The 19,967-nt window shown below is 38.3% G+C and overlaps 1 protein-coding gene across 2 annotated transcripts in view; it reads left to right on the forward strand.

The window, feature by feature from the left end:
* parga (poly (ADP-ribose) glycohydrolase a) overlaps window positions 1–19,967 on the forward strand; it is a 256,129-nt gene that overhangs the window by 187,634 nt on the left and 48,528 nt on the right. For both annotated transcript variants that reach the window (XM_039772313.1, XM_039772316.1), the window contains exon 16: window positions 4,643–4,751. In XM_039772313.1, the coding sequence (XP_039628247.1) occupies window positions 4,643–4,751 (109 nt within the window). The remainder of the gene's footprint in view (window positions 1–4,642; window positions 4,752–19,967) is intronic.

A 19,967-nucleotide genomic window follows, 5' to 3' on the forward strand; every position in this document is an offset into this window, starting at 1 on the left:
AAAAATCCATCTAGAACACATGATTTAGAAGATCAGATTCCATAAGGTGTGTGCTATTTTATGAATTATGGCCTGTTAAACTGTATTTTATTAATTTCCTTTTTCCTGAAATTTTAATCGAAAATTCAATTTCTCACTTTTTCCTGATATCATCAAAGTGTACATTTCAGGTCATTTATTGCTATACTTTGGAGATCCTGTCTGCAACTTCATTCAGACTCGCCGGTATCACTTCAGGAGATATAGATGAAAGATGATGGTAGATTTCCTTTAATGAGATTACTAATTTGTTAATTTTAAAAGAAGTTTTAAATGCATTTTATAAAACAAAATGTTAAAAATTTGTTATTTTTGGATCTGAAGTGTATTTGTTGGCTGTCTGCTGAAGTTATTGTACAGTACAGTGGTACCTCTGGTCACGACCGTAATTTGTTCCAAAATTATGGATGCGACCCAAACATAATTTCCTCATAAGATTGTATGTAAATACAAGCAATGCATTCCAGACCGCACAAACTTTATGTAAATATATATTTTTTAAGCACAAAAATAGTTAATTATACCATAGAATGCACAGTGTAATAGTAAACTAAATGTAAAAACATTGAATAACACTGAGAAAACCTTGAACAACAAAGAAAACTAACTTCGCAAGATTTTGCGCTAGACCCTTATGAACCGCTCACTGTAAACACTTTTTTATGAGTTTTAAGCACAGGGAAAAAAAATTAAATGCCACTTCTCTTGTGAAACATTTCAAACCATCCTCTACTGGCTTTAAATTCCTCACCTTCACCACTCAAACAAGGATTTTTTTTCAGCAAATCACCATGAATCTTCCTGGCTTTCTCACATCTGACCGCCTTACTTACGCTATTCCCTGCAAGGTGCTTCTCAATCAACGAGATTAACAACAGTTTTTCCACCTCTTCCAGCACTTGAGACCTCTGCTTGGTTAACATTGTAACTCCTTTTTCAACATCGCTGCTTTGTTAGGCCCTGTATACGCAAACAAAAGAAAATTGAAAACGGAGAATGGGAAATCATTGGCGCTCACGAACGAGCATAGGGAAATTGGCCGCTAGTGTTTTTGGTCGTCAACAGATGCAAAATTTTAGCAAACCTTTTGATCGTAACCCGATTTGTACATATTCGAAAACATTCGTGACCAGGGGCCTCATGCATAAACGGTGCCAACACGCAGAAATGTTGCATAAAAACGTTTCCACGTTCAAATCACGATGGTTACTCTTTATTTTCCTGATGCGGCTTTATAAATACACCGAAACTAACTGCATATTGTTGATTAGTGTAATGCATCTGATTGTAATTAACTTGTAACAATATAATGGTCCAGGGAATCACCATAGTATTCCAAATAGCATAACTGCTTTAGCGTTGTTACTCTCACTGCACTATCTTCTTCTTTTTCTTTTACTTCTTTCAGCTGCTCCCTTTAAGGGTTGCCACAGCGGATCATCTTTTTCCAAATTACTCTCACTGCACCACTCAGAGTATTTATATCATTGTATCTGAGTGAGGAATCACAGCAGCAGCTGATCGGAAAGAGAATTATCGGTATTACAGCATCAAGCCTACGCTGCCTCATCCATGGCAAAACGTTTCAAAGCCTTTCCTGTACGGACCTCACGGTTCAAAAACAGTTTCATCCCAAGAACTATAAATGCACTCAATCAATTGCTCCTTGTAGAACCGTTTGTACTTATAAGTACAATCGCCCCACTGTAAACTTGCACTACAGTTATAATATTACACAGCCTGCGCCACTTTATAAAGAGCGTATTTACATATGATGACAGTATCATTTGTAAGATGAGATGCAGCAAAATATGTTGATTATATTATACAGATAAAACTTTCACTTCATTTAAATAATCTGTATTGTTAATAATTAAACATGTGAGGACACGGTGCCGCAGCGCTAACAAGTTCACGTATTGTTTCTGCCTTGCGCTGTAAATTTGTTGAGGCTGGTGCGACACTGGAAGGATAGATGGATAGAATAATTAAACACGTACTATAAAGATATTTCAATGTTCCTTAAAAGTTTTGAAGAATTATCGTTGTGAGCTTACAGATAGCTTAATGTCTTATTACAGAGCTGATTGTGTGGCAATTGGGTATTTGTGGAAAGAAAAGTAAGGACAGGAATTGGAGGTTAGTATGTTTGAAAGAGACAGTACTGCTACAATAAATTATTTCATCAAAGGCCGCGCATGGCACAGCAGCATCTTGTGTGAGACATGAACAATCACTGCGCCATCATGTTTACATTTTTAATAACATGCTTTCATTCCAATCATCATGAAAATGATACCATGTATACATCTCTGTATTTTAATTATTCAGAGAGCTGTAATATCACGAATGTAATGGATTCTGTGTCCTGTCGGAGAAAGAGAAAGAACGGAAGCACGTAGTGATTCAAACACACAGAGCACATTGAAGATCAAATACAACACAAAGCATTTAACATGCTACTTTAGTTATGATGGGAATTGAGAAACTAGTAAATTTAATGATTTCAAGATGAAGTTTATGATGTTCTACTTTTATAACAAAATAAACTACGTGATTAAAGTGGAAATTTCGAGATTAAAGTTGACATTTCGTGCTTTTTTCCCCACTGTGTGCCTATTTTTTTGTCTGTACCCTAATAAGCTCAGACGGTGGGCTACAACTCGCCTTTTCACTGCGACTTTGATATATGACTTCTTTTTTATTTTGGCATTGTGCAACTTTGTGAATGTGATCTTTCGAGTTTCTGTGACACACTATGTCACTCGATCAACTTCCTTTTGTTGATTATACTACTATTTAAATCAACAAATAGTATGCTTTTCCTTTGCCTCCACTTGGTATTCGCTGAAATTCTTATATTTTTCCCCGTGCTTTTCCCATTGTCCTTTCACAGAAGGCTGAGCTTTTAAGGGCTATTTATATTGATTTGCATATTCATAGAGGAGTAATTCTGGGAGGAGTTGGGGGTGAGACAGAAGGCACGTGCACGAGCGTTACTTTTCACGCTGACCAGGATTTATGGAGTGGAAGAATGTGGAAGTTGGAGTGTGCACAGATTCCTGCATCTAGATTTTTCTGTGCGTAAGCACATTTCGGCTTTTGTGCTTACGTCATGTTATAGTGCGAATTCTACGCACGGTGTTATGTATGAGGCCCCAGATGTTCTACTGTATAATGTTTTATTTACAGTATTTGATTTCATAAAATTTGAAAACATTAAAATGTTTATTAATATTTATTATTTGGCGCCTTGCCCGGGGTTTGTTTTCTGCCTTGCGCCCTGTGTTAGGTGGGATTGGCTCCAGCAGACCCTCATGACCCTATAGTTAGGATATAGTGGGTTGGATAATGGATGGATATTTATTATTTGTGCCTTGTTTGTGTTTTTTTGTTTGTTTTTTTTGTGTAGTACTTTTCTTTATGTTTGTAATTAAAAAATTTTTTCGATATACTGGCCCATAAAACTCAAAATGATGGTAGTGTTTAATTTGAATTTTAGGTATGTACTACCAAACAGGTCTGAACACATTTCACAGGCCCCACTAGCTCAAATCAACTTGACCTTGAACTTGAGAAGTAGGATTCATGGCCCACACTAGCCAAAAAGAGTCAGATTAATACAATGTCACAATATGGAAAGAGGGGCACTATTAAACCCCTGGACCCAAATATCAAAAACAGTGATTCTTACTATTTTATAAAGTTTTATCAACAAAAAATATTTAAGAAGGTAAACCCAAGCATATTCCAAACCAGTCTATAATCCAAAATCAAAATCTATATACAGAAAATGATACCCAAAACACAGAAAATGTAAAATTAGAACTTATAGATCAACATAATTAAATCAAGTAAGATCTGAGCAAACTATGGACATGAGTCAACTCTTCAGTGGCCAGCTTGCAGCCTGCTTGTCCTTTAAAGAGGGTTTGGGTGGTCTCAGAGTGCACTGTAGGGGTAAGGGTGTGTTGGGTAGAAAGCACTTCAAAGGTTCAGTATATAACAAAACAATTAACATTTACAAAACCATTTATGGAGTAACCATACATAATATAATAATTACATACACAAAACACATTAAATGAAAATAATGACAGACCAGAGTTGACACAAACATTTGCATAGAAAAATGACCAAAAACAGTCAATGTGAAATATCAAAATAATTACTTAACAAAAAAAACACAGACCAGGGATGGAACCCTTGTTGAACCATAATAATGCAAGTGTACAGATTAGCCAAAATGTTTGAATATCCTTGTGTTTTTCTTAATACTAGAATTACCAGAGCCTACGAAAAAACTTGTAGATCCGTCCCACTTTAAATCGCTTCTTAAAACCGTTCTCACCTCTCCGCCAGCGTCTTTTGTTAATCTAAATGTGCTGATAAAGAAAAGTTGCAAGTAGCCGGCTATTCCATCCCCCACCGACTTAGAACGTGCACAAACTTCTCCCAGCTCATGCCTTGATTGATTATCGGTTTTAAGTGATTTAAGGTGGGACGGATCTACGTGTTTTTTCGTAGGCTCTGGTAATTCTAGTGTTAATGTATTGACTGTTTTCTTGATGTTTTGATTTAAATATTTATTTAATTATTTTAGGGACAATTGGCAAAGAAGATGTACGGAGATTGTAGCAATTGATGCCTTAAAATTCAGGCGCTTCCTTGAACAGTTCACACCTGAAAAAATTAGAAGAGAGTTAAATAAAGTAAGTAAAAAATAGTTAATTTTCTCAATTTATGGTTGCATTTGTATTTTACTATATTTTACTAGTTTGCTTTTTTTATTTCTATTTACAGCATAAAATGTGTATTAATCTCAGCATAATTTGTGTTTCTATTTAGACTCCTACTATGTACAGGATAATTCCAGCTAACTGTAAAATGATTAGAATGCTTTTTTGTTCTTTTCTAAGCTGTATCACTTTTAACTTGAGTATTGGTGGCCAGTCAACATTTAAGATATGTATTCTTGTCATGCATTGCTTTACTAGATTATGCTATTGTTTTTGAAATTACTGAATTATTGACAAATCTGAGTTTTAGTAATAAGTTATGATGATTAATAACCGTGTTTTCAAGTATTTGGTAAGTGGAAGAATTTGGTTTCCTTTCTTTCTAAGCCTATCATAATTTTTCAGGTTTGTAGTTTTTGGTTACTAGCATATTCATGTGGAGGATTATGTGGCTAGCTTCTGGTCTCTTATAAACGATATAGATTTACTATTTTGAATGCTGTTGATTGATTTATGTAACACGTAGAAAACATTAATAACAGCCAATAGGTGCTATACCGTAGAAGTCCCAGTTATTGGCACTTTGCAGATAGAGGCAAGTGGTGAATGCTTTGCACCCTTGTAGTGGAAATGTTAAGTATAAGTAAGTGGAATTTCATTAATAAAGTGCCAGGATTTTTACAGAAGCAATAGATGATAGGTGTGGCACTGAACAACAAAAATATGATAATTATCTTAGTGATAGACTGATGATATGTTAAAATAAAAAAGAAGAGATATAAAATCTAATCTGGGCCCAGCTTTACATGTAGATGCCAGCAATTAAGGGCAATGAAGCAGATGACATTGACCCGAGGCTTTAAAATGTAAATATCTCAAGAAAAATTAGTTTAAAAAATGAAAGAGAAGGACTATGTTATTCATTAAAAAGTCAATCATTATTAACAATACATGTTTTCAGGAAGAAAGGCGACAAGGATACTCTTGGGAGGATTCTGGGAAAACCAAAATTTAATCATCCATTTTCTGAACTTTTTTGCTTTAATACATTGGGAGCCAGAAGATATTCCAGAAGTATTCAGTGAAGCGGAGGAAAACAATGTTTAAAGAGGCACCACTATCAATAAGTAAACTCACACCCACAGCCACAATACAATGCTGACCTTAGATTCTGTATGTCTGGGTACTGGATGAAGGACAAAAAAAACTCACAAGTAGGACATTCAAAATCTGTGAACTTTACTACTATGCCAGTGAGCTTCAAGCTTAAACTAAGATCAGTAAAGATAAAGTGTTGAGGATAGTTGTATACTGAATTAGATGTTTTTTCTGGTAAAAGAAAGAAAAAATGACTAAAGCTATGAAAAGTTTGATGTTACAAGACAAAGTAAATCATTCATTTTGAGAACCTGAAATTTGATCGAGAGGATATTTAGAGAGGTTTAGATACAGAGTAGAGTTAAAGTAACATGAATATAAGGTAGAAGGAAATAGGAGACGCTATGCCAGAAGGTGTTTTCACATTTTCAGAATATAAATAAACTGTATAAACAGACAGCTAAAAATAATGCTAATGGTCCCAAAAACTTAACCCCTTATAGGGCAGAAATTAAAATACTTGGAAATTCAAAATTTCAACCCTAGAGTGTTATTGTAGGATATTACAAGATTTTTTTTTTACTATTGTGATTCTTTTTCAATTTTGTTTCATTTTTATGTTGCAGATCAAGGTGAATAAAATTACCATATATGGCTTCTCACCCTTCTAGGGTAAATGCTTTTCCAAAAATTTAATATATAAAAATAGAAAGGGGCATAGAACAGGAATATTTCATACCACACAGAATCATCTGTGTTGTGTCTGCAGTGTTCCCAGACAGGCTTGGGGACTTCGTCAGTAGTGCTTGGGCTGCCTGGCAAATGCTGAGCTCATTCGGGGGTGAGACGTGACTGCCTTCTGGCAGCTTTTCTTTAGTGACAGGTGTTTTTGTCTTCGTAGAGCTCTATATTACTGTACTTTCCCCTTTTGTATTATTAATGTGTAGCCTTTGTCAGAATGCCTCAAATGTCACAGACTTACCACAGTTTATAAGGTATTGTAGTACAGTACCACCCCCAAAATTTACGGGGGTTACATTCCTAGAGCACCCGCGAATTGTGAAAAACCGTGACTCTTGGATGTGGTTAAAAAAGGCCTTTTAAATGCCTGTTTTTATAGTTTAAACCCTAAATACAGTATGCACCAAAGCACTTTAATTTTGTTGCAAACTCAGCTTAATACATTAATACATTACCTAAAAAATTACCTTCATACATTACCTAAAAACAGAATGTAAAGGTAAACCCGTATACTGTACAGTGCTCTACTGCTGTGTCTCCCGCGGTGCTAGAATGTAAAATACCGATGTTACCATTACTGTATACGTACTGTAATTTATGCAAACGCGTTTTCTTTGGTATGCACTGTCGTTTTCTTTGTTATAAGTAGAATAAATACATAATAATTTCATTTAATTAAAATACAGTAAAATGTATGGGTACTCACCAATGATGAATGATATTGATAATGAAGATGAAGTAGCTGTGCAGTGCGATGCAGAGGATTTAAAACTCCACGGGTGGTGCCTCTTCTTCAGGTGCTTCACGAGGAGTCGTCTTTGGACAGGTCTTCTTTTGGTGGAGTTTCGTGCTGGCTTTTCTTTATAGGTTTCAGGAACATTGTGTTGGGAAGTTGCTGTCATTGTTTCTTCATGGTGGTGAGGAGCATTTTACATGTCTGAATGGCAGCATCGATGCCATTATTAACTGTGAGAGCCTGAACCATATAGGGATCCCATGCTTCAATTATCCCTTTTAACTCAATTATTCAATGTCCGAATAATCTGGGACAGATGTTCCAATGTCAGGCCCTGCTCCTCTTCCTCTTGCGCTGGATCTGTCTCTTCCTCCTCCTCTTCGCAGGCCGACTTTGTTAACTCTAGCAAATCCTCGTCCGTCAGGGGTTCAAAGTGGGCATCAATAAGGTTGCTCACTTCAACTTTGCCAGTTCCACAGCCTTGTCGACAGCGTCGTGCTGAATGTTTTTGGGTGATAAGCCCTTGTTGTCATGGACACATTCTGGCCACAGCTTCTTCCAGCAGGCATTGAGGGTTTCCTTTTTCATCTCCTTAAGAGCAGCTTGGATGACTGACAGGCACGTTGATATTGTAAAGTTACTGTATGCCAGTACCCTTCAATGTAAAATTCTCATCCGCGTCCATTGCATCCACAAGCTACTGGAGAGAAATCCGGGTATAAAGAGCCTTGAAGGCATGGATTATGCCTTGATCTATAGGTTGGATGAGGGAGATGGTGTTGGCAGGGAGGAACTCAGTTTGAATTCCCTCGTAATACAAATCCAAAGGGTGGCCGCCAGCATTATCCATAATAAGCAACACCTTGACGTCCACGCCTAAGTCATGGAGGTATTCCTTGGCTTGAGGGATGAAGCACTGGTGAAACCAGTTTGAAACAAGGATTTTGGTAATGTATGCTTTAGGGTTGTGCATCCAGAAGACAGGCAGCAGGTTTTTATTTTAGATTTTAAGGGCCCTAGTGTTCACTGATTTGTAGATGAGGCAAGGTTTCATTATGTAACCAGCAGCATTGCCACACATAATAAGTGTCACTCTGTCCTTCTGTGCCTTAAACCCAGGAGCTTTGGCTTCGTCCTTCATGATGTAAGTTCTGGACAGCATCTTCTTCCAGAACAAGCCAGTCTCATGTTAAAAACTTGTTCGGGCTTGTATCCCTTCTCCTCTATGATGTGCTTAAATGTCTCAGGGTGCTTCTCCGCAGCTTCTTTGTTAGCAGACACTGCCTCTACATGTAGAAAGATGCTTTTAATATTAAATTGCTTCTGAAAACAATCAAACCATCCCTTACTGGCTTGAAAATCTTCGGGTTCTGGTGCTGTTGATGGTCCTGGTTGCGGTTCTTCGGTACCTTCTACATTGTCTTGTGCTTTCTCATGGATCATGTTATCATCTAAGGGGATGTTTTTCTTCCTGCAGTCAGTGATCCACAATGCCAAGGCAGATTCCACCCTGACGATATTTTTATTCCTTACGGTCGTTACCTTTTTAGCACTATCACAGAAACTTACAGATCTGGTACTCCGGATCGCTGCCTCGTTCTTCTTTATGTAGCGTACAGTGCTTTCATTAATGCCATAGTGGCGCGTTACTGCAGCATAACTTTTTAGTTCCCATAGCAAATCCAGTAGTTCAATCTTCTCCTGGAGTGTTTTAAACTTCTTCTGGCGCTTAGGCTCAGAGCCAGAAGCCTTAGAAGGCGCAGGGCATTTCAGCAACATCTTCTGCATTTAAGAATAACAAAATAGAAAATACGAGGACGCTCAGCTAGAGACACGTCACAGGGCAGCAGTCAATCAGCAACAAGGAGAAATGAATAACGCTCTCAGATTGGCTACTTTCACCATCCTAAACCGCGTTTCCCTCAGCGGTTGCCTCCTGTTCTCTCTACAGCACAGTATTGCCATGAAAAAAGGAAAAAAAAATTGTGGAGGATATTTGCGCTTTCCAGTAACAATTAATAGTTAGAGTTCTAAGGAAAAATCTGTGAACCCTGAACCGCGACTTCGCGGGGGTCTACTGTATATAACTTCTCCCCACCTTCCCTTCTACATTTATAACTTCAGGCAATTAGGTATAGTAAAAGACAAGCAGGAGTTAAGTTACACTTTAAATAATGTAATATTGATAATATTAATCAATAATAACAATAAGCAAAGTGCAAGTGAATGTTGGCAACCATACAACCTGATAAATGTTGATCTGTAGTTTCAGGCGGCACACAGACTTGTTTATTACTTAAAATGTCTCTAGTTAAGGCATCGTTTTTGCTTGGCTTTCTTCAGAACAGGCCGCATGCTTGTATCAATATGGCTGCTGATCTGTGCTGCTCATTTTGTTGTCCTTTTCAGGAAATGGTGTGCGAGATGCTCCTTCATGATGATGATGGAAGAGAATAGGAAGGGGTAAAGCAAGCAAATTTATAGATTCCCTATAGCCAATAGGACGTTGTGGTACTTAATGGCTTCTGAATCTTCTGAATTAAAATCAAACAGGCAACTTTAGACCAACAGAATTCTGGTGTGACACAATGTTTTTATACCTGCCCCCAATACCATTTGTTAAGCTGATGCTCGCCAGCTAGGTAATTTGGCTTTCCTGTGGGCGTTGATTGAGAGATTCCTGAAAAGAATCACTTTCTAAACTGGTTTTAGGCACTTCCCCCGACCCTGTCATAAAATTACAAAGACTCAATCCCAAAGAATGGGAGGGCATAAAACCATTGCTGTTCTTATCAGTGATATAACACTAATATTAAATTGCTTTGTTTAAGTTGCAAATAGAGACATACAAAATGTTCATGAACGTCTCGGTACACGTACAACTCGGTTTACGACCAAAAAGTTCGCCAAACTTTTGCCTCGGTTCACGACCACACACTTGGTATACGAACAAGCCAGTTTCTCTTTTGGTTTGTGCGTGCTGATGGTTTCCGCACGTGTTGCATTGTTCTCGGTCAGACGTGTGTGCTTGCACATGCGTGCATGCGTTCCCTGTGAACTCTTTGTGCTCTATTTCATTTCCCTTCCGGTTCGTACACGCAGATTACTGTATTTAAGCACGTGTTGAGCCGCTTCCTGTTCATTGTTCTCACTCAGACGTGCATGCTTTATCTGTGATCTCTTTCTGCTCTACAGTATTTTGTGTGCTTTTGCAGCTAGCCATGGCTTCTAAGCAAGTGAAGAGTGGTGAGAAGAAAGTTTTGCAAAAAATTGGAATCGAAGTAAAGAAAGAAATTATTGAAAATTATTGAGCGTGGCATTCGTGTTACTGATCTTGCCGCCGAGTACAAGAAGTCAAAACCTACGATTTCGACTATTCTAAAGCAGAAAGCAATCTATTAAAGCAGCTGATGTTGCAAAACGAGTTACAGCGTTAACCAGGCAGAGACCTCAAGTGCTGGAAGAGGTGGAAAAACTGTTTACCAGTTTACTCATTTATCAATTTGAGAACTCTCGTACTTTCAAGCAACACAATGTAAACAAAGCCAGACTGCATGTGATGTGGAGGGCAAACACGAAGGGTTGGGTCACAAGGACTTTGTTTTTGGAATGGCTGCATGAGGCTTTCACTCCCACCAGCTAAACAGCTAAAAACACCAGAAACCCAAGAAATCACATGAAAGAAAACACCTGAAGGAAAACATCCCTCCATCGCGGAGCCAGACTCTCCCTCAAAACTGTAACCTCCTCTCCATCCAGTTCCTCCTTACTTCATGCCAGAACGCGACTCATGCAAGGTTAGTTTTCTTAGTGATTTTATGGTTAGTTTTTGTATTACGGATTTTTCAAATGTTCATTTTTCGGTTTGTAGTGTGAATTTTTGCGGTGTTACTTTTCACTTTTTTCAAATGTTCATTTTTTTTCCCCTGTGCTTAAAACTCATTAAAAGTGTTTATACAGCGATCGGTTGCAAGGCTATAGCGCAAACTCCTGTAATGTTATTTTCTTGGTTGCTTGTGGTTGGTTTTTCAATAAAGTTCGGATTTGTTCAAATGTTCCTTCCCACACCCAAAGAGTTTATACAGCGATCGGCTTGCAAGGCTATAGCGCGAACTGCAGCAATGTTACAGAGAGGGAGAGAGAGCGGGCTTGCGTGCTGCTGAGAGAGAGAGAGAGAGGGAGAGGGGGTGCATGCTGCTGTGAGAGAGAGAGAGCACACACAGGCTTGCGTGCTGCTGAGAGAGAGAAAGGGTGCGTGCTGCTGAGAGAGAGCGAGCCTGCGCGTGCGGTGTTTTGTGTCAGTGTTATTTAATGTTTTTACATTACTGTACTATTACACTGTGCATTCTATGGTATAATTAACTATATTTGTGCTTAATCTTTAAAAAAATATATATATTTACATATAGTTTGTACGGTCTGAAACGGATTAATTGTATTTACATACAATCCTATGGGGGAAATTGATTCGGTTCACTACCAAATCAGTTTACGACCAGAGGTTTGGAACAAATTATGGTCGTGAATCGAGGTTCCACTAAATTTCACACCACAACACTCTGTCCCTGATAAATCTTTTGTACAATGTCTTTATAATATAATTAAATTGTTTGAAGAGTCTGTTGAAGAACTTGTGCTTTGCTTTGCAGTATTTGCTTTTCCTGTGTTCAAAATTGTGTGTGACCATTTGTCCATTACACATCTTTATTTCAAACAAAATCTGAAGAACTTGGATGCACTCCTACTGACTTATCTGCTCCCGCTTGCTTCATCTGTTTCTTTAGCTTTCTGCAGTCTTCATATGTCATCAGATCTAGTGGTTCAAAATGAGACAAATCCACACCTTCCACTAAACTAGCCCACTGCCATTTTAAGTCTATTTTGTGAATTGTATTCCTAATGTATGCTGGTTTTGTGTCTAAGTGCTAAGTTAAACCAGTGTACCAATCCATTCATAAGTGCATATGCAGCTATACTATTAACATCAAAATTTAAAGGGTAACATACCACAGGTGCCAGTACAACCACTTTTGCCCAAGTACGAACATATGTGCCACTGCATAAACCACCAACATTTGTGGCCCCTCTTCAAACATTTGGGGTTGACTTAGTTGCCTTTTGTGATTTTCCATCAGCCTTTATCAGTATAGGTATCTCAACAACATGAGACATCATAGCTATGTAACCTTCATCATTCTCCATGTAGGCTACCTCTAGAATTGTTTGCTCACGATATGTACACCGACTGTGCCAAACACATTGGTTCAGAATTGGCCCTTTGGTCCTGTGCTGGTACCACAATTGACAACCGCAGTAGGGCTTCTGTATTTTCCCAGTTAGACTATTCCTAAGCATCGGAGCCCATATGAATTGAAACTGTACCAGCTGCACCTGCTGTTTTGAAAAATTCACCAATTTGCTCAGTATACCTTTTATTTAATAATAGTATTCTTCTTCTTTCAGCTGCTCCCGTTAGGGGTTGCCACAGCAGATATTAAATAGTATTAATTATATTAATTAGCCCATTTCATTAATCAATACCCAGAATCTACACTTTATGAGCCCAAATTAATGTGCTTATTTTTTGCCATTCCTAACTAGCTTGCTCAGTTTCAACCCCTTGGAATATAAATTTGCTGCAGTAATGAATAAACTTTTTTTTTATTGTGACTAGACCTATTATTGTATGTTTGTGGACTTGTTACTCACTTAAACCCCAGTAAGTCTTTTTCTGTGTCTTCAATTCTTCTTCATGTCTTTGTCTTTAGTCTTTGCTTGTGGTCTTTTCCTCTTTCTTCATTCTGCTATGTGGGCAAGTCTGAAAAATGGAAGGTGACAAAGCAGTTTCTGTCCATCGCAACTTCTTGGTTGTTGACCTGGTGCCAACACTCAAACTTTGCTTCCTGTTCATTGGAAAAGCTTGGCCACTAATGCCACTCCACTCCAATATTCTAGTTGTAACCCAGTCTCCTGCATGGATTTTACTGTTGTCAGTTGCCCTTATTATTTATTACCTGCACCAATCCAAAGTCCATAAAAACTAAAAACTGAAGTAACATTATTGCAAAACATCAGACAATGGAAACAGTTAGAAATAACTATTTTCCCTTTCCTCTCTTCCTGCGCTATCCTTCCATTCCTAAGCTAACCTTCCATTGTTGTGTCAATGCTTGTGTGTCCATTTTTTTAATTGTATGGTAACTACTACCTGCAAATGTAAGCTAAAACCTCTCCAAAATCTAAGTGCCAAATCCAGCCTCTCTCCTAAAACTGACCTTTGTTTTTTTTACTCAAAATATCTTCACTTTTTACCATTTTATTGCAGGGAGATTCATAGGCTGTCATATTAATGAACTGGTCAGTCAGGTTTCAAATTACTGAACCCCTAAGTGTGCATTTTAATTACTGACTGGCCTAGCTGTGCTGTTAGGACACTCACATCCTTGTGCATTCCTGACTTGTTGCCTGAGCTTATAAAACTTTCTGCTGCACCACCCCCAATCCATTGTTCTTTCATTTGTCTTGTTTCATTCAAACAACTCCAAAACTGGTGCACTTTCTTTCCAAATCAGTCATTCATGCACTAGCATTTTGAGACGATTCACACACAAGCACTTGAATTTCTTTCATTTCCATTGTCCCTTGTTTTAATTCCACACTTTCTTCACTTAGTATCCATGTTCTATTATTTAGTTCATGCCCTGCGGTCAACAATTCAAATTCACCAGCTTCTCTGCTTTGTATCTAATTTATTTTTCCTAAATCAAAATTCATTACAGTACTGGTTACCTTTCCTAACAGTGGCGAAGTACTCGATGTATATCAGTGTAGCATGTTCTTTAAATACTAGACAGACCTCCATTACTACTGGCCTAACTTTTACAATGGGCGGTTTACACTGCTTTTTTTCCCCCTGCTTTCTTTGCTTTCTGCTTTAGGAGTAGGTGTTCTACATGCTGACACCTCACATTTTTTATGCAAACTGTTACATCCCTTAGAACTTAAACATTCACACAACTTTTCACTTTCACTTTCTACCACTTTGCTATTTTCTTTCTCATACTGATCTTCCTTGTTACCAATAATACCAGATAGTAAACCTCTTGTAACAGCAGCTGTCTTCTTTATACCTGATCTCTGTTTTTGCTGCTTTTAATCCTTCCAGCCCCCTTCCAATTTGTGGCATGCTTAGCTCAGCATCTGTTTTCTCTTCCTGCGCTACAGGCAGTAATCAGGAGGCTAAGCAGTGGCCAGATCTGGGAAAAATCAGTAGATGGTGCCATGGTGCGCAAGGGAGGGGAGGGGGAGGCACGAGAGAGAGAGAGAGAGAGAGAGAGAGAGAGATAGAGACGCACGCACGCACGCACGCACGCACGCACGCACGAGAGAGAGAGAGAGAGACACGCACACGAGAGAGAGAGAGAGAGAGAGAGAGAGAGAGAGAGAGAGAGAGAGAGAGAGAGAGACAGCCGCACGCACGCACGCGAGAGAGAAAGAGAGAGCCGCACGCACGCACGCACGCACGCAGAGAGAGAAGAGAGAGAGACGCACGCACGCACGCGAGAGAGAAAGAGAGACGACGCACGCACGCACGAGAGAGAGACACACACACACACACGAGAGAAACACACACACACACACGAGAGAGAGAGAGACACACACACACACACACGAGAGAGAGACACGCACGCGAGAGAGAGAAAGAGAGAGACATGCACGCACGCACGCACGCACGAGAGAGAGAGAGAGACGCACAGTAATCGGGAGGCTAAGCAGTGTCCAGATCTGGGAAAAATCAGTAGATGGTGCCATGGTGCAAGAGAGGGGAGGGGAGGAGAGACAGACAGACAGATGGACGGACGGACGGACGCACGGACGACGCACGCACGAGAGAGAGAGAGAGAGAGAGAGAGAGAGAGAGAGAGAGGGAGGGGGGGCACGGCATGCGAGAGACACACACACACACACGCGAGAGAGAGAGGCGCACGCACGCAAGAGAGAGACGCACGCACACGAGAGAAAGAGAGAGACGACGAGAGAGAGAAGAGTGAGACATGACACACACACACACACACACACATGCACGACACGAGAGAGAGAGAGAGACGCACAGTAATCAGGAGGCTAAGCAGTGTCCAGATCTGGGAAAAATCAGTAGATGGTGCCATGGTGCGCAAGAGAGGGGGAGGGGGGGGAGAGAGAGAGAGAGAGAGAGACGTGGACGCACGACGAGAGAGAGAGAGAGAGAGAGAGAGGGGGGCACGCACGCACGAGCGAGACGCACGCACGCGAGAGAGAGAGACGCACGCGAGAGAGAGAGAGACGCACGCACGTGCTTGTGCTTAAAAGTCATTAAGAAAAGTGTTTTTAACAACCGGTTCATAGCTCAATAGCACAAACTCTTGCAGTGTTAGTTTTCTCTGTTGTTCAAGGTTTTCTCAGTGTTATTCAATGTTTTTACATTTAGTTTACTATTATGCTGTGTATTTTATGGTATAATTAACTATGTTTGTGCTTAAAAATCTTTAAAAAAATATATTTACATACAGTTCGTACAGTCTGGAACGGATTAATTGTATTTACGTATTTACGGTAGTACGTCAGTTCACAACCAAATCAGGTTACGACCAGTTTTGGAATGAATTATGGTTGTGAACCAAGGTTCCGCTGTATAGTTGTTTGATACAGGGCATTAAACTCATTAGAAGCATCTGTCTCAGGATGAATGAAGTGAAGTATCAGACAGTGGAGGTTTTGTTAGACAGCAATATGCTAATCTGGAGTCATTAAATCATATAAGTGGTGAAATATATAAAGGAAGGTGGACAGGACGAATATTTTCAGTCCAGGAAATACTGTTAATTTTATATTTTTTAGGCATAATTTTTATCAATTATCACCTGTTGTTCTGTACTGATGGGCATTTTGCAAACGATTCATTCTTTTTGAACAACTCTTTTCAGTGAATCATATTAACTGATTTGTGAGCTTAACGAGAGTGTTAAAGCACATGCATGTCCTGCGTGATGTCATCAGTGTCTTTCATTTCACTGATAGAAGTTTAAAGTGCATACACAAGAACTGCCTGGTTCATGAGTCTTGACTCATTTGATTCGTGAACAAGTCACTACTCAAGAATCAGTATAATGGTTCTCGTTCATTTGATTCACAAATAAATCACTACCTAAGGATCAGTCACGAGCAGTTCACTACCTGAGAACTAGTTTAGTGATCCTCATTCAATTAATTCCAAAGTGAATCATTATAAGTTGCACATTCTTATTCACTTGTGAGTCTGTAATGTGTTAAATTTGTTATTATATTTTTTGTATGGAAACAGGGCAATTACATATGAACTATGATGTTAAATATAGAATTTAAATTATATAAATATATAATAAATAAATAATGGTATTATTTGTATGCACACATTAATACATAATATCAAAAAACTACAAAATTTTAAACTATATATTTGTAATGCGATCAGATTGGACATCCCCCTATACCACCCAACCCCACCCAGAATCCTCACTTAAAATGGGAGGTTCAAAAGAATCAAATCAGTAAGGTGAATCGAAATACCCATCTTTGTTCTCCTGGTAATGCAGTAGCAACCCAGTGGCTCTTTCTAATGAGTATGCACGTTTTTAATGTGTCACATGATGTTTTCTCTACGTGTAGGGGCCTTTTTTCAGGATGTGCATGTTAGGATAATTAGACATTTTGAATTGACCCTTTCTAACTGAGGGTGCATAAGTGAACCTCGCATTCGATTATTACACACCATATGTCTGATACTTCTGGTATAGGCTCCAGCAACCCACTGCCATGCATTGGAATAAATCAGTTTTGAAATGTTATATGCTATTAATAATAATGTACAGATAATTTACAAAACTATTATAAGATGGCATGCTTAAAAAATATTCTGAGCCCTATGTTGATTTTTATGCTTTAGTATTTGTTGTTTATTAAGTCTGTCAAATTAGCCAAAAAATAAGGTTTGAACATCCCAGGTAAAAATAAATAAATATTCAAATATTTTCAAAAATAGATTAACGATTCTTGGCGTTATAATAATAACGTATTTAAAAAAATGTATATGATAGTAGTAACGGCAGCTCAGCAAGAACAAACACCATCAGCAGCAAAAAAAACATGGTTCATAGGGAACTGCTTAAATACATGTCATGGTATGTTTGCAGCGCTGGGACACCAGCTGAGTACTACAAGACTCCCACAGCATTGTCAAAAGCACTTTGTGATTTGCTAAGGCACTGCGAGTGAAAAAATGTAAGAAAAAATATTACTAATAATGTAGTGACGTGTGGTGCCAGCATGTGTAGCTCATATGGGTTTATGCTTTCCTGACAACTATCACAAGTAATTTGGGTCAGTTACTAAGACCGTGACTAGTGAGTGAAGTAAAACAGCATGCAAGAGGAAGGCAGACTTGCATTATCAATATTATACATGCACAGGAAGTGGGGAAGGAGAGTAAGGATATATATTAATATTTTAAATTACAGAGGTTTCAAAAAACTGTGATGTCTACAAAGAATGCATACATAATCTGAGAAGAGTAGTGGTCATTACTAGTGATGCTGGGACGAATTGACCACCAGTTGAAATCTTTTAATTTTCACCTCAGAAAACTTAATTGGTGGTTACTCAAAAAAATTATTCTTTGGAGCTTTGCTTTTCTAAGCATTAAAATAACATTTCAAGATTTACTGACTAAATCTTTGTTTTGCAGCAAGACAATTATACATAGTACAATTACTTTTAAAATATATTGTTAGAAAAAATAGAAAGTATCATACTGACAAATTAAATACCCTGATTTAAATTCAGTCATTCATCTAAATAGTAGAAAAGCATAAAGATAGACTTGATTTTTTACCTAAAACAGAAAGTGATAAATAAGTGAATCCAATACATCTCAAATGAACAAATTAATAATAAGGGGACATCAGTGGATAACATACTTGATTCTGCTTTTGCAAACAAAAACGATTTTACTACTTAAAGTTAAATGGTTCTAATACTTATGTAGGGCTAGGAGATTTTTTCATTTAAACCATTTATTCAAATTAATGGTTTAAAGCTGTGTTCAAACATAAAAATCAGAGGGTTTTTTAACCAAATGGTGCAGTTAAACAGTCAAACAACATTTTAGTTTGACAAGCTGGTCACATAAATAGAGTCAAAAGATATTAATGCAGTCTTATGAATGAGCTAACTCCAGGGTCAGTTGTCTGGAATTGGTTTGGATGTGAAGGATCAGATGCTGAACAAACTCAAGGAAAATGCATGTTTTGGTAAAAGACAATAGCAGTTAAAAGTGGCAGCACATCCTTTTTGTTTTAGCATGTTAAACAGAAACAGCCCATCTCCAACCAAAAGTTCAAATTCTTCACTCTGCTTCAGCATGGACAGCAAAAGGTTTGCTTCTTGTTATGTATCGGGTTAAATGGTGTAATTAGGTTAAGGGCAAAATGTGCCTAAGCTTTCCATCACGTTTTTGTATCCTACAACTGTGGCCTGACTACATTGGGAGATACAAACAAGCAGACTGAAATGAGCGATCAGAGGGCTATCAGAGAGCACTTGGAGGATGTAAGCCTTGTTTTAGTAAGTCGCTTTGGAGAACTATAGCTATAGCTGGCCTGTACCTTAAGCATTTATGCATTAAGGTTCCACAGTTGCAAGGATCGATAAAAGTGGTTATATTTAGGTTGGAGGTGTTTAAATGGTTCACTCTTATAAAACGATATTTTGTAGGTAGCTTATCTGTTCATTATGGGTCAGCAGGTGGGTGGCAACTTTCATAATATTAATAATATCTATCTTCAGTTGCTAATTATCAAATTATTTCAGTAGACCACGGAATACTAAACACAAGAAAAGTAGTGTCTCACTTCACACAAAAAAAGCTGATTTGCAAATTATTTAACTAAATAACCAATTGGAAATCTCCACGAGGGACAACTCATTGCATGTGAAAAGCAAAGCAGGGCTAGGACTACTTGTACTTGTTTGTCATTAAAATAAATAAAAAGATCATTTCGACCACTATCAGATATGAGAAGTCTGTTGCATTTTCCTTAGCAACAGGCTTTTCACATTCACTGTTCGATGAGTCAGATTATCACTGTTTGCTTCAAGAGAAAGGTATTTATGAAACAGTATATAGAAAACATTGAGTATGGCGCCAGCATCCACAGAAGATAGTTCCATGGTGGGGAGGGTATTTAAGCGTATAGTGAGTGACATCAAGCAGTCCAGCTATTACTCCCATTATTTTGGATTGTACTGATGTTAGAAATAAGATGCAAACAACACTAATTATAAGAGGAGGAATTTTGTTTTCTCTTGGCCTGGACAAACTTGAGGAATTCAATTTTAATTTTGATGATTGTAGAGGGCAATCATATCATATATGGCTGTGGTGCTAAATGAAGGGAAAGGAGAAAGGTGTACAGGCCAGATTGCCAAAAAACAGAAAACCTATACCTTTCTTTGTACTATATGTGCTGCCCACACCCTAAATTTAGATGTAGCAGATACAGCCAGAAGCTCAAGAGATACCGTTGCCTTTTAGCTTCTTT

Source organism: Polypterus senegalus, chromosome 1, assembly GCF_016835505.1.
Source record: "Polypterus senegalus isolate Bchr_013 chromosome 1, ASM1683550v1, whole genome shotgun sequence".
Lineage (NCBI taxonomy): Eukaryota > Metazoa > Chordata > Cladistia > Polypteriformes > Polypteridae > Polypterus > Polypterus senegalus.